This window comes from Solanum stenotomum, chromosome 3 (assembly GCF_019186545.1).
Source record: "Solanum stenotomum isolate F172 chromosome 3, ASM1918654v1, whole genome shotgun sequence".
Classification (NCBI taxonomy): domain Eukaryota; kingdom Viridiplantae; phylum Streptophyta; class Magnoliopsida; order Solanales; family Solanaceae; genus Solanum; species Solanum stenotomum.
The window spans coordinates 10158639-10175363 of record NC_064284.1 but is presented as its reverse complement, the minus strand read 5'-3'; the positions used below and the strand labels follow the sequence as shown (position 1 = coordinate 10175363).

The 16725-nt window shown below is 33.3% G+C and overlaps 1 protein-coding gene and 1 long non-coding RNA gene across 2 annotated transcripts; one reads left to right on the top strand and one right to left on the bottom strand.

The window, feature by feature from the left end:
- Positions 1-566: 566 nt before the first annotated feature.
- On the top strand, positions 567-1610 carry LOC125857908 (F-box protein At3g57590-like). The gene has a single exon (XM_049537563.1). The coding sequence runs from the start codon at positions 567-569 to the stop codon at positions 1608-1610; it is 1044 nt and encodes a 347-aa protein (XP_049393520.1).
- Positions 1611-9391: 7781 nt separating this feature from the next.
- Positions 9392-16725, bottom strand: LOC125860280 (uncharacterized). Its single transcript, XR_007445840.1, has 4 exons — positions 16592-16725; positions 15917-16320; positions 14397-14479; positions 9392-9930 (listed from the first exon to the last, which is right to left on the bottom strand). It is a non-coding gene; the product is annotated as an uncharacterized LOC125860280 (long non-coding RNA).

Here is a 16725-nt window from a genome sequence, read left to right as displayed (position 1 = left end):
ATCGGCCATTACGAGTATACGTTGCTACAAAAATTGAGCAGGGACGCTAAAAGTGCTAATAAGTAGCTCCTCCGTTCCAATTTAATTTTTATTTTAACTTTTTTGAAATTAAAAAAAAGATTTAAATTTATAATCTCAAATTAAAAATATGTGTAGTTATTTAATATTATGATCACAATTTTTAAACTTTTCATATAGAATATTAAAATTGAAAAACTTACCATACTTTGACTATTGCTTTTAGTTTCACTATTTTCCAAGTTTCTTACGCAGTAACTTTTCTTTTTAGGATTCTACTTTAGTTCCATTCAAAAGTTCCCATGTGACTTGGGAAATACTTTTTTTAAAATATTTAGCCTTCTTTTTAGAAGGATGAGTTCTAATATATTCAGTCTTTTAATTCCTTTTTGATTTAGGTAAAACTTAGTAGGATCAAACTTTTTATGGAAAATAATTACTTATGAAATAGTAATCCAACAATACAAATATTTGAAAATTTGCCAACCCTATATAACTTTATGGGAATATTTAAGTACTAGGGCAAATCTCTCTTTTTGTGCACAATGATGGAGAAGCTTGGTCATGAAGACATAACATCGGAGATCATATCATGGCTTCCAGCCAAATCTATCATGCGATTCAAGTGTATTTGTAAAGCTTGGAATACTTGGATAGAACAGCCCAACTTCCCCAAATTGCACCAAGCCCGTTCTCAAGCCCGTCCCTCTGGCACCCGCCTTTTGTTTGAACTGTATCCATATGAACCGCATCCACATCGACATCCACTTGATTATAAGATTGGCTTTCGTTCAAAAAAGCAAAGACGATTAGAAAGATATTCTTTAGAATTCACAACACGTTTCTACATTGAAGATATGTTTATATGCTCAAATCATTGCAATGGCCTTGTTTGTTTGTATAGGTCTAAAGATACTCAAGTTTATTTGTTCAATGTGAGCACGAGGGAGATTAAGGCCTTGCCTTTCTCTGTGGAAGGCGTGAAGAAGAATACAATGGATCCTAGATTGTATTTGGGATTTGATAAGGTAGCGGAAAAATACAAGTTGCTCCATATTATTTGGGAAAGGGAACCCCGAAGAATGAAGCATACGATTCTAACTCTAGGAACCAATTCGTGGAGATCAATCACTATTCCCAGAGATTGTTTTATGACTTATGCGAGACATATTTACCTTGACGGCTTTCTTTATGGAGTTGATACTTTTACCTACTTCAATTTTACAGAGGAGAAGTTCGAGAATCTTCCACACAAACAACTTTGTAAGTGTAGACTCAGTTTGAATGTGATGCAAACTGCATTACGGGGGAAACTGGTTGTGCATTGCGGAAGGGGACGTGCAAATGCCAATTTGATATGCAATGATCTTAAAAAGGATTTTACGAAATTTGTGGGTTATTCCGATATTTCAGAGAAAGTTATCACTCTTGAAACAGACAGGATCGACAGGCCGACAGAGCCCCTGGACGCTGTTTTAGCAACAGCTAGCATTATTGGTGCCCCAACTTCTTTGCTGCACCCTGATCTATTCAGAATAGCACATGTCAGCAGTTTCGTCGACAACATTATCCCATTAACGTCTTTATTTTGAAAAGTTTTTAGTTTTTTCTTTTACTTAATTGTAGGCATATGTCTACCATTTTGTAGATTGTACCCGCTTGTTCAACATTAGATTAAATATTGCCTAAGCATAATTTACTAGATATATATGTTCAACATTAGATTAAATATTGCCTAAGCATAATTTACTAGATATATGGATTAAGACGACAAAAAATTTATAACATAACATAGTGACATGTAGGGGTGTTCACGGATCGGTTTGGATCGATTATTGGTCAAAATTAAAACCAAATCAACTTAATCGGTTTTAAAATTATCAAAACCAAACCAAATAAAATATAATATACATTTATCGTTTTGGTGGTTATCAGTTTCAGTTTGGTTTGGTTCGAATATTTGGTTATTAACCATACACAAAAATAAAAGAACCAATTCTTTCAAAATGTGAAAAAGTGACAACAATTCATTCAAAACGAAAAATAGTTAGAATGACTTAAATTACTGAACTTTCGATCACTAAATTTACTATCAATAAAGCTTTAAAATTCATTATATTGGCCTAGAAAGAAGAGACAATAACATTTTCAATCCCACAAAAAATTGTCATAGACACTCATATACATGAAATCAATAAGATAAATGTTTCATCTTGGACATTTTTGCTTTCAATAAGTAAATTATAAAGAAATTTCAATGAAAATATGTATAAGATCTTTAAAATTGTTTATAAAAATAATATAATAAGTAGGGGTGTACATAAGTCAATTTGGTTTGCTTTTTAATTAAAAAAAACCTAAACCAATTATGTCGATTTATTAAATCTAAAAACCAAATCAAACCACACAAAGTCATTTTTTGGGGTTTCAATTTTAGTCGGTTCTTTCGATATTTTTCAATTTTTTTGGTTTTTTACAACTATGCAGTGTTTGAAAAAGAGATCAAATATATTTTCACTTACCTGTGTGATAAGCTAAACTTAAGAAATGTTAAATGAATAGAAATTTTCGTAAAGATGATAAAATTCACATGAGTACAATTTTTTTTTTTGAAATATCAACGTTCATTATGTTAAATTAATAAGATTAAAGGATACAATCAAACTGAATACAAAACGAAATATTTACAAAGTAATTTGTTAACTTCGAATTTGAAAAACTATAACAATATAATTGTAACTTCGGATCTTAATACAAAATAAATATTTACAAATTTTACAAGCCCAAATTTGAAATAAAACATATAAACATTGAAAACTATAAACTAACTAAAAATATATTAACAAAGTAGATTATAAATAAAATAAAATTATATATATATATATATATATATATATATATATATTATGTCGGTTTGGTTTGAGTTTGATTTGACTTTTTTTCTTTTAATACCAAACCAAACCAAGAGTGGTTGGATTTTTTTTTCAACCGCCAAACCAAACCACAAATTGATTTTTTTTCCAATTTGATTTGATTTGTCGGTTCGCTTTGACTTTACGATTTGACTTGTACACCCCTACTAATAAGTATGTATATTAATAAAATATATGTATATAATTCATCGGTTTGGTTCGGTTATTTCTTCGGTTTTTTCGAATAAAATCATAACCAAACCAAATACTATCGATTTTAAAAAATCTAAAACCAAACCAAACCAAACCCAAATAAAATAGATTTTATTTTATCGATTTGGTTCAGTTTTTTTATTTGAATCGGTTTTTATCCAAACCGTGAACACCCCCTAGCGACATGTGGTTCAATATATGAAATATTAGTCTAAAGAGCATGTATTGATTGCTAATACACTCTAATAATTTGACGGTAAAAATGGAAAAGAAAAAGATCAGAAGAAAACATTGATATGGATTCCATAAGAATGGGAAAAAATGAGTCGAATGTACACTCGAATTTTTTGACTAGGTACTATCGCCACCATTATCCTAAAGGGAAAACTTCACATTTTAAGTAAGGAAAAAAGCTTCATACCTTAGAGGGCCCTGAGCATGTAAGCACTTCAAATATTAATTGTGCCTCCTATCATAATATAAGTCCTCGTGATGAACCAGAGCATGTACCGGTGGTGTTGGGGGATCCATCAAAAGCATATCTAGATATGTTCAGGCACGCACATATGATTATTTATGAGTAGCACAATGATAATAAAGGAATTTGATTATCCTGAATGGAAGATGGTAATAGGTGCACAACAAAAATATTCTCATGGCATTGAATGCAGAGCGTCATCTAAAACAGAATTTACTTCTCAGGCAAGGTTCACACTTCACACCTTATAAACAGATAGCCCCAAGGTCATCCCCTCTACCTAGCAACTTGAATTCCCAAGATCAACTTAAAAATGAGATAGGGGCCTGTGAAAGAGGAAGATCAGCACTCTGATCCCTATAGAGCTTATTTAATGAGGTCAGTAACCTGATCAAAAGCAAATGGATTATTATGGATCAGAGATACCACAAAGAAAGAGCCCAACTGTAAGAAAATTAGAGAGCAAATAATGATTGTTTTTGGGAATTACATTTAATTGCTCTTTCTCTACCACAAGTTGAACTATCTACCATGCAAATATCCTACCACACTTGAAATATTCCTTGTCCAAATCATTGAATAACATATGAGGCATTTCCTTCTCTTGTGCTATTATATTGACCTGCAAATAAAATACCTCTTCATCATATTCAATTACAAAATCACTGGACACACCCCACAGTCGATCTTCAGGTTTGCCCTCTCCATTAGTAAAGTAGCAAATGAAAAAACTAAGGAAGGTATCCCATAGTTGGACATTATTTCAGGTGTAAATGTAGGAACTCCTTCAAATGTAAACCAAGGCAACCAATAAGCAGTATCATAGAGAACCACCTTACCTTTTTTGCTTGTGGCAGGAACAATCTGGTGATGTGCTTCAGCACAAAATAATGCCAGCTGCAATTCATGGCTTTCATTGAGTCGTTTGGTGTGAGGTATAAGGTATAATAATTCCAGGGGTAAAATGCAGGACTATGTTACGCTATGTTAGGTTGGAGGTATTAGGCAGTTCTGAGATTATTTATCCCACCATTTATACCTTATTGATGGGATATATTACTCCATATTAGGCCTGGCAGGGGGACCGGGTCGGCCCGCGACCGGTTCGAGAACCGGCTCGCCGGACCCGGTCCCGTACATTTTCGCGGGTTGGGAGGGGTTCGGGATAGGGGACCGGTTAGGGGCTGGTTCACCCTTTGGGCCCGATCGACCCGGCCCGGCTGAACCAGCCGGTTCGCGGGATCCCCTAATTTTTTTTTTTGAATTATATCCGTTGGGGCAACGACTAGTGGGCCCCCCAACGGATTTATTCACCTTTTTTTCCCTTCCCCAACACCCCCTACCACCCCTACTTTTAATATTTTAATTTAAACCCTCAAGTTATCATAAATACACTTTAACCCACTTTTAATATTATAAATACCCCTCTATCTCTTATTATTTCTTACAAAATCATCTATTCTCTCATCTATTTTTTATATCCTCTCAATCTTAAGTCTCAATTTTTTATTCCATTTAAGTCTCATAGTATATCATAATACATATATTTCAATTCTAAATTTTCATATTATATCATAATATATATAATTCGCATATTTGCTATCAAGTATTGGAGTTCCAAATTACAAGTTACAACAAACTACAAGCTTTAAGAATCAGTTATAACGTCTGCTAGTAACGCAGACGTTTGGTACTTTCGTTTCATATATTTATATTTTATTTTTCGTCATTAATTTTTGTGTTATTATTATTTTTATATTACACTTTACATATAATTAAATATGAGTTCTAACAAAAAAAATACCGGTAAAGGAAAAGAGAAAGCACTAAGTGGCATTAGTAAATTATTTAATTTTAATAAAAAAAGTAGTAAGGAAAAAAATAAGAGTAAATGTGGTGGTACTTCTTATAAATTAATGTCTAGAGTTAGATTTAATACAAATGATTCTACTTATGTTGATGATACTTCTTAAGATATTGATTCAAATGCTCAACTCGATCATGAACTTTTACAATAAATTTATGGTGATATTAATCCTTATCTTGATGAAAATTCAGGGGAAGAAGTAGAAGTTGGTTTGGGAGAAGATGAATTAGAAGATACACCTACTAGTCCAGTGACAGAAGTTCCAAATGAAACTACAAATTCAACGAAGCAAAATTCTGGACACCCACCCCTTATACCTCCTACAAGGGAGAAGGTGAAGTATCAACGCCCTAAAACTTCTATTGTGTGACAATTTATGACTTTAGATAAGGAAAATTCTATTGCTATTTGTAATAAGTGTAAGCAACCTTTTAAACATAAACAAGGTGGAGGTCAGGGTGGGACGGGGGGCTTAAATAGACATTTGTTATCTTGTGTGCCGATTCAATATAAAGAAGCTAAATCATTAGCCGATAGAAAAAAAGGAATTCCAGTTAATGATTTTGATATTAATGTTAATGAATCGGTAGGGGCTTCTAATATGGTTCAAGGAATATTAGATCCTTCTAAACCTGGTGGTCCACTAACACAACGTAAATATACTAAGGAAAGAGATCGCAAAAATTTAGCTAAAATGGTTTCTGTTTGTGGTTTACCTTATAGTTTTCCTTCACATCCCGATTTTATTGAATATATATTCAACAAACTAATAATCCTAATTATAGAGGTTTTTCAAGAAATACTGTTAAATATGATGTTTTTGTATATCATGGTAAACATTGTCAATATCTTCGTTGTATATTTAGCATATTAGATTGTAGAGTGTCTATAACTTCGGACATGGGTCGTAGTGTTAATAGACGTGATTATTTAACTGTTACTGCACATTGGATTGATTATAAGTTGAATTTGCAAAAAAGAATCTTAAGTTATAAAGAATGTGTAGAGAAAAAAATTGGTGCATATTTAGCTTCAAATATTTTGAGTGTTCTAGAGTATTACATGCTTATAGATAAAGTAATGTCTGTCGCATTAGATAATGCATCTAATAATACAAACGCTGCTAGTATGTTAAAAACTAGATTATGTCCAATTGATGTTAATGTTTTTCATGTTAGATGTGTTGCACATGTATTAAATTTAGTTGTACAAAATGATATTTCATTATTTAAATGTGATTGTATGAAAATTGAATATGTTGTTGCCTGAGTTTTTTATGCTCAGAGACCTGCTAGAATTAGGGAATTTAATGAGCGTTGTGTACTACTCCCTCCGTCCCTTTTTAGTTGTCCACTTTAGAAATGACACACNTTTTGAGTGTTCTAGATTATTACATGCTTATAGATAAAGTAATGTTTGTTGCATTAGATAATGCATCTAATAATACAAACGCTGCTAGTATGTTAAAAACTAGATTATGTCCAATTGATGTTAATGTTTTTTATGTTAGATGTGTTGCACATGTATTAAATTTAATTGTACAAAATGGTATTTCATTATTTAAATGTGATTGTATGAAAATTGAATATGTTATTGCCTGGATTTTTTATGCTTAGAGACCTGCTAGAATTAGGGAATTTAATGAGCGTTGTGTACTATGTGATTTGCCACCAAGAAAAATTCCAATACATATTAAAACAAGGTGAAATTCTTTTTACGAAATGTTTTCAGTTGCTTACGAATATAAAGGACCCATACAAATGGTGTTTAATGCTCATAATGCTGACCCATTCGATAGAATTTGTGAAGAAGATTGGGAAGAAACTATTGAACTATTAGAATTTTTAAGACTTTTTTATGATGCTACAACCATGTTTTCTGGAATTTATTATCCTACTATTTCATCAGTATTAATAAATATTTGTGTTATTTCAATTCAATTTTCTAAATACAAAAATATTGAAAAATTTAGAGTGGCAATTGAAGGTATGATTGAAAAATTTTTAAAATATTTTTTTCCTATTCCTCAAATTTTTTTAACTGCTACTTTACTTCATCCTGACTATAAATTACGATGTGTGCAGGGACTTGTTAACACTTTTTATGATACTTTAGAAATTTTACCCGAAAAAAATCCAATTTGTGAAATGTGTAAGTCTAGCATAAAAGTAAAAGTAAAAATTTGTATGAAAAATATAGAATTACAGGAAATACTTAAGGAGAAGTTGGTCAAACTTCTAATCCTCAGAGTAAAGCTCGAATTTCAAGTTATATGCGAGGTTTTCTTGGTCTTAATTCTACTAACCGTGATGATTTTGAAGAATACCTTAATCAATCTTTAGAAACAGTGGAAGACGAAGATGGCAATGAAAACTTATTAACATGGTGGAGGAGGCGGAGCGTTGCATTTCCAATTTTGAGCAAAATGGTTCGTGATGTTCTAGCTATTCAAACTTCATCAGTTGCATCAGAGGTTGCTTTTAGTGCGACAAGATTTCAACTTGGCGATCATAGACATTCATTGGCGGAAGAAAGTTTGAAAACATCAGTTTTATTTAGAGACTGGGTCAACGCCGAGAGGAGGAATTATAATTTGCCAAAGTTAAGTTCCAAACAAGAAGCTTGAATTAAAGCGGTAATTAGATCTAGTGATGACGAATTAGAGTCGCAAGAGTTTCTAGCAAGTTTACCAACACTAGTGGATGTTACCGTCGATATGATGCGACAATTAGAGTTGAATTTTAAAGGAAAATACAAATATTAGATTACATCCGAGAACTAATTGAAACAGAACCTTTCCTAGAAGGTGGCTGCGTAAATTAGCTACTCATCTAATATTTGTAACAAATATTAGTTTTATATATGAGAACTTATTGAAACAGAATCCTTCCTAGAAGGTGGCTGCGTAGATTGGTTACTCCACTAATATTTGTAAATTGTAACTTCTAAGTTCTAATTAGATTTTATTGAATAAATTTGAAGGCTTTATTCAAGTCTTTTTTATATAACTATTGTCTTGCATTTTAATTTTAATTTTAAAATATTAACTCCACTAATATTTGTAAACTGTAACTTCTAATATTTTATTATTTTTTGTATTAAATCAAAACAAAAGACTACATCACTATTTCAAGTTAAATTCTTTTAAAATATTTAAAATACAAATTTGAAATTTGAAAACTTAAGCATTTTTTATTAACTAAAAATGTTATTGAAAACTAAATAAACTAAAAATGCTATTCAATAACATATAATTTCAATACAACTAAATAAACATATAAAAAAATTAAAAATCCCACGTCCCGTCCCGTCCCGCCAAATCCCGTCCCATCCCGTATATATAGTGGGATGGGATGGGACGGATTTTTATCCCCCGAATCCCGGCCAAAGCATCCCCTGTCCCGTCCCCTTGCCAGCCCTACTCCATATACATGGTGGAATAACTTATCCCAAGATAAGTTAACCCACAATTTATAATTGGGAAAACAACCCCTTAGTGCTATCCACCTGAGAAGTTGATAAAGGATCTCTAAAGACGGTATGTCAAGCTCATGTTCATAGATATTAGATAGAGAGAACTCTTTCAGGCCAGCTAAACTATGCTATTTTGACCAGAGCCATGGAAGCCGAAACTATGCTATGGACATTACTGTCTCTTCCAGGGTGAGCATTGAAAGAAGGAAGACATGGTATGGAAGCTAGTGGAAATTAATGGAGTATAGAAGGTGGAATCCACGTGCCACTAAAAGTGGAAAAGGTTTTGGTAATGGATAGTGCAATACATGTAAACAATAGACCAAGCTAAAAGTACCACTCACATTACATTTTGTATAATTTGGGAATGCAGTCTTCGTCCCTAGCTTTCTCGGCATATAAATAAGAAAAAGACTAGAGAGACAAATATTTTACATTTTAATGTGGCAGACTTTTTGCAGTCACACATGGTAAAGTTGCAAAAAGGAAAACATAGACCATAGCAACATTAACGTAAAAGTATGTTGAATAAGTATGCACGTATCCAAAACAAAGTTACACCAATAATGCCAAAATGAAACTGAACTTACCCAATCACATTCAACACAAACACCTCATTGTTTCATCTCTTAAACACAATGCAGAAATGTGAAAGCAGCACACAGTTGCAGCAACAGTAGTACAGCATCAGATTTTGATCTAGTAATAATTGGCTCTTATCTTAAGATCGAATATATGGAATAAAATTGACGTCGTGCAATCAGTCTCAAAAGGAAACATGAAGACGCCTATTGTACTTGAATTTCTTATCTCATGTCTCTTTTTTTGTGAATAATACCAATTGAAGTGGCAGGTGTCAAAAAGAATCAACGGTATTATCTTCCCCAGATGATAAATAGATCAATTCGTAGTAATGTGATAAATGGATCATATATCGTGATCTGAACAACAACACAAAAGAGGAACTCCTGCAAAAGCAAAGCTAGTAGAAAAAAAATCAACATAAACTACAAAATCATAAAACATATCTCATGTATCATACTATTATTTTATGCTTCCAACATTTCATAACCATTCATGTGCTATTTCGCAATGTCCAAGAAAGAGATCAAGAACCATAAAGATTTATGGGAGACAGAGAAGCACGGAAATAAAGAGAAAGAACACAAAGAACATATCATATTTAAGTGACAGTTATCAACTACAAAAAGATTGAACAGAAGAAAAAATGACTACCTTGCTATCAATTAGACCAGCTAGTAAGTTCTATCATGAAATATTTTAGTGCATCGATCAATAGGAATACCAACAAGCAAATAAATAATGACAAAACATATTCTAATGATCTTTGATTATCATTGGGCCCCGGTCATCCATGCGGCATACTGTATGTAAGTGAAGTTTTAGATCGTGGAGTCAACCGAAACTTGTACCATAATAGACATCATTTAATGAATTTTAAATAGTTTTCTTCCCAAACACATGTAATGAAAAGTTTTAAATAATTAACACTAATCATAAAAGTGTCCATTCTACCACATCTTTTTTAAAACTAATGTTCTTTTTTAAAATTTCAACCTCGATGTTTCATGCGTCAATGCAATAGAAGTGTTTGTTTTTCATTTACATTCATTTGGACATACATTGCATATTTTTTGGCATTCATATCATGAGCTTCCTTCATTGAGGAGGGAGTTTTTTGTTTGTTGTGAATCCATTAGTATTTAAATTTGTGTTCCCCAAATCTCAATACATGTCCCTACAAACACAATGAGAATATGTATTCTTTGTTTAAAATTGCAGTCAATTTTATGAAATAAGAAAATGAAACTCAATTTTCTCCAATTGATAATGCTTCGGCCGTCAGTCTAATCTTACTATAACTTTCAAGTAATAACTTCACATACCAGCACCATAAATTAAAGATAATTCCTCCTAATCTCATTTGGGACAAGGCATAAGTACCTCCCTAGACTATGACCGAAATCCCAGAGACACACCTTAACTAAACTAAGGTCCTATTACCCCCGAACTTATTTGTTTTGTAATTTTGTACACCTTTTGGTTTGCGTGACTCCAGGTAGTTAAGGCGCGTGAAAGATGTTTGGATACCACGTTAGGCCAAAAAGGTGTACAAAATTACAAAAAAAAAAATGAATACAAGGGTGATGTAAAACGGATTACATCAAGGCCATTTACTAGAAGCCAAGCTCAAGACCGTCAAAGAAAGGATGCAAGGGCTATTCATGAAGATGGAGGTGCTTGAGATGGTGTTGATGACTAGCAAGGACTTTCATGCCTTGAAGATTGTAGAAGAAGGCACTGTTGGCGAGCAGGGCCCACTTGGCGCATTGCCCAAAGGCTTAGGCGATGGTCCCAGCTCGCCTAATGCTCCAGAACGTGACCATGGCCGAAGATCACGCAGAGAAGCTAGCCTACTAGGTCGGCGCATCGCCCAACCCACTTGGCGACCCGACCAAGCTCTCCCATTGTCATTCCGGGTCACTTTTGGGCCCTTTTATCTAAAACCTATAAATAGCTAGCTAGGGTTCATTTTACACTCAGATTATTATTGATGTTAAAAACTGAAAACTCATGTTTGAGTGTTTGAGAGCTTGGTTAAGCTTTTGTTGCCTTTAGTTAGAAACGTTGATTGCTTGGGATATCGATTCCCTTGAGGTCATCATAAGAGATTCGGTGCTCGATTGTGGATTAATTGATTGAGGTCCTTAGGTTTAACATACCTTTGGGTTGCTTTTGGTTTCCTTTTCTTGTGTCAATCTATTTATCTTACTTTCCGTCTTTGTTTCCGCTTTTATTGTGATTCTTCTTGTAAGAATTACATCAAAGGGGGTTATAGGACCTTAGTTTAGTTAAGGTGTGTCTTTGGAATTTCAGTCATAGTCGGGGATACTTGTGCCTTAGCCCAATCTCTTTTTTTGGTCCGTAGTGCTTTGGAATTTATGCAAAGAATGTTGTCCAGTAAAAATAAGAGAGATACCTATTAAAATGTTCAGAATTTAATTGGTACCTTACTTCACAAGTTTTCCCCAACATACTCATCTTTCGGTTCACTCATGTAAAATAGTTCATACAAACTTACAAAGATTGTAAACAAATGAACTAACCCAAGATTAAAGCAGTGAAAACTGACTGCAACAACAACCAAATCCAAAATAGAAGAATAAGGGACTTCAACTGCATCCAGAAACAGGAATAAAAAGCGACTCCAACTGCATCCCAATGCAATAGTAGAACACCTTGACCACAATAAAAAAATAACAGAAAGCCGAAGTATTCATTTAGATTGTTGCAAGCTTGCTTATTGATCATTCAAGAGTGGTTGAATAGCTAAAGACATTCTAAGAAATCAACATATTTCAAGACTAATAATTTGGTCATTTGATGATGCCTTATGATTTATGCCTTAAATTCATATACAAATACAACTAATAAGATGAGAAACACACTAAACTCATATTGTATTTTATCATAGTCCCATTTCGTCTAAGCGTTTTCGCAGTATCAACAAACCATTCCAGTTCCACAAGTAATCAAACCATCAGTTTATAAGGTGTATCAATCCCTTATTTTTGGACAATAATAGGTTCAAGTTCTTATCCTTCCTCTATTTTTCTTAGTATAGAATACGCAGAAGACCAACCATTCATGTACCTTTTAGTCTCACTAGTCAATCTTGCTCAACAAATCTAGATGCAATATACTACAACATCCATCGGTACAGGTAGTTGTTAATACATGACCAAAGTCCAAACTTGTGATCAAATAAACAACACACGCTTTCTGTTGTTCTTAACTGGGGTCAAAATGTTCTACTATTGCATTGGGATGCTGTTGGAGCCACTTTTTGTTCAACATATCTTGATGCAATATACTACAACATCCATCGGTTGCACTGCAAGTATCTAAAGGCAAACAGCTAACAACATTGCGCACATGACAACCATAACAGATAGCTAACTGTTTTCAGGCACATGACACCACCCTATTCTTAGATGTTATTCATACTGCAGAATCTTAAATTACAGTATATAACAAACAGAAACACCAGGAGGTGTGTTAGTCGCATACATGCATATAGCACCTACCTCAACTTATGAATTTAAAAATCAATTGAACAACTTTTAAGCTTGCTGCATAATTAAGGACGTACCTTTTAAGCAATTTAATTAATGGGGTAATGGAACACCTTAACATCACCATAATCCAAAATCATCTTTATCAATAAAAAAATTGCACCTCTTCAAAGAAAAATTGTACAAAAAGATAATTTTATTAGAATAGTAGCTCTACGAGTCTTCCTTGCCTCAGAATTACCTGACATGAAAAAGATTCTAAGACCGTGATATAATGCACAATACTTGACATGTTTCAGTACTTATACCTCCAATTGAATCTTATACCACATAACATCTAGAGTAGCTTGTAAATTGGTTCATGCTCTAAGAATTTAAAAGTACAGTAACTCAAGTATTCACTATATTGAGTTTAGGTATTGAGACTAGAGAGAATGGAAGGTTGTGGCTTATGGAACTACCAGTTCCAGACTTGCATAAAAGCACTCAACTAATGACAAGAACAAGTGAATCAAAGTTTTATTCACCTAACTTATGTTCTTCATCTCCACAATAGCCTTTTTTATGTCGATATTAAGGTTACAATTTTCAAACTACATGATACCAATAAACCTATTTAATACTAATGTATATGATTTTCATAACTATCTTTATCAATTATTACTATTATTTTACTTCAAAATGCCCAATTTTTTTACTAACACACTACAGTTTTCAACTCCTAACTCTAATATTTTCTCAAAGGTTTGCAAATATACATTTAGGAGTTCATACACTTTACATAATGTAAATAAATATTGACAACAGAATTTCAGCTATAAAGTACTGTACCATTAGTTTAACCTGCACGCTTTTCAAGAAAGCAGTTACAGAGTATTTGCCATCTCTACTTGTGCTCTGCCATATTACCTAAATAACTCAAGTACATCATACACGGATGGTCTAACTGAGGATGTATAGAAAAATATAGGAGAAGATCAAAAAAACCAATTCTACATAGGGGAACATGAAAAGCTTTTAAGTGATTGCCAAATTACTTGGAAAGAGGATTCATTACAACAAAACATGTGTTATCTTTTTGTAACACTATTCAAATAAGATAAAGGAGCTGCCCTTCAGCTGAATCAAAATTTCCAGTGATCGCTAAATTCAACAACAGTCCAAAAATTGTACAAACAACAGTAGCACAAATTTTGATAAAAATAGCAAAAACAATATCACATGACGAAGATATATAATCCAGGAGATCACGAATAGAAGAAGCAGAACAACAAAGGAGAAGAAGGAAAAGGAGGAAGAGGAGGGGGAGCAGGAGGGCTGAAAAGAAAGAATCTGACCTTGATTTTTGCTATAGATAGCTGGCCAATGAATTGGATGAATAGTTGCTGCTCTTCAATTGATCTAATAGAAGTACCTGGAACTTCATGATAATCAACATCTGTGTCAGTATTAAGAAAATAAAGATAAAGCACTTCAATCTTAAGTACCTGACATAGCATAATCTGAAGTAACTGTAGTGCCAAAATGTCCAAGAAACAAGATGCTAGTCTAACTGACTTTTCACTGATTTCAACAATTATCAAAAGATTATCTAACCAAGAAGAAATAATGCAGTTGTATGATAATTACACTAGTAGCACAAACTGCTCTAAGTCCACATACATGAATTATACACAGTGAAACAGAGAAAGATGCATATTCATAAACTGCGTAGGTTCATTAAGTTCTGTGATACACTATAAGAGTATTAATTATGGGTTATGTTATCTAGTCACAATGTTCACAGGTAGCTACTTGTACCTTCGCAGCAGAAGATTTGATCATCTAAACTCTCTAAGATCACTGACTATAAAACTATATTAAGGTCACTACCAACTGATCTTAACAAGAAACTTACCGAAAAGATGCAATATGCAAACATCAGTCGACCCGATACAGTAGATACATTCAGGCCAAGCAATCTAACTCCTAGTAACCTAAATTTTCCATCATAACTCTTACTAAGTGAAGAAGCTTGTCCTCCTTCGAAAAGAGACACTTCACTGAATGGATGGAAGATGTTAGATCAAGGGGGAGGTGGAGACTAAAATCCAGTAGCAGTAGTCTAGTATGCATTGATTGTTAGGGGAAAAAAGACTTTTGAAGTTGTAGTTTAAAACAAGTTGAACACAATTGTATGGCTATAAAATGGAAAGTTTAAAGTTAAATTATTTCTAAATATATAATTTTGTCTTTCTTTTCTTAGACAAATTAAAAAGAGGAGTGTATAACGTAAAATAGAACAGATGAAGAAAGAGGTTCAGCTAACACCACTAGCAAAGCATCTCTTTTCTGTTTCATATTAATCGGTTTCATTTGGGTCAATAGTCGAGATTACAAGCACAGTTCATATACTACATGAGGAGGGGGGCCGTTCTACTACACTAGCTCACTAGATATTGTATATTCTCCTTCACTTTTTCTTCCTAAACAATCTTCCTTTTGTAAAGAATCATGTTTTGCAACTGGAACAATTTTTTCTCCATCAACATACGTTTTCTTGAAACTTTTTTTGATATGACAAATTGAAGTTGAGCAAGTAGTAGATATCAGTCACCTCTAGCATCTAGGATACTGCCCAAACAATTTTAGCACTTCTAAACTGGAAAACCAACGGACTTAGTAGATACAAAAAAAAAAAAAAAAAGCTAAAGCACATCAATTACCAGCCAAACTTAAAAAATGGACGAATTTTCAGAGAGAGCCAAATATGCATAAAACAAATAGTAAATTTTGTGAATAGAGATTAATACACAGAAATCGATGAGCAGATACCATCAAATTTGTAAATAATTAGGGCAAAAAGTAGATAACTTACCAGCAATTTTGGAATCTGATAAATTAGAACTCTGAGTGAAGAAATCAGCAATTTTGGACTCTCTGGCAGGCTATTTTGGACTCTCCAGTGAGAGAAGGACTGGACAAGTTTGAACTCTCTATAATTCATTCCATTGACGGACTGAGCTAAATTCCACAAAGGTTGAAAATTCCTTCTCTGCGTTGAAAACCAGCGATGAACACAATCCGCTTTCTTCTCCAAACCCCCTCCGCTACACTGAAAATCCCTCTGTGTTGAAAATTTCAGACCGTATTAGGCTCTAAAGTTTTCTCCAGTTTAAGCTTTAGAACGTATTCTTCAGTACAAAGTTTATTTGTCATTAGTATATGTCATTAAAAGTAACGTCTTCCCAGCTTTAATCTGTCATTAATCATTTGCTTCACCTACAAAACAATTAAAAAAACAATCTTTAGTAGGTTCAAATTTAATAGAGGATGTTGACAAATTAGGCTAACACCAGATATTGAAACAAGTACTTGAAGAGGACCTTTTTTTATGAAGTAGTAATATTGCAGGCATCAAGTAGATGCATAATAGTTACAAAAGCAAAGTAGCAAAAGGTCAGTTCTCCTTTACATTGTTAGTTAAGAGTCAGGGAGCTGACAAAGATCAGAAATGAATCAGGGGAATCTAGAGGGGATAAATAAACCCAACTAAACATGAGGCAATTAGCTCTTAAAGATTGGTAGGTAGTTGATATTCCATCAAAGCATCTTCTATTCCTTTCGTTCCAGATACTCCAAAAATGCCTGCAGGTATCATCTTCCAGATTCTCTTGATGGTGCTAT

Excerpts from the sequence above, each read along its gene's own strand:
- LOC125857908 (XM_049537563.1), top strand. The coding sequence starts at position 567 with ATGGAGAAGCTTGGTCATGAAGACATAACATCGGAGATCATATCATGG.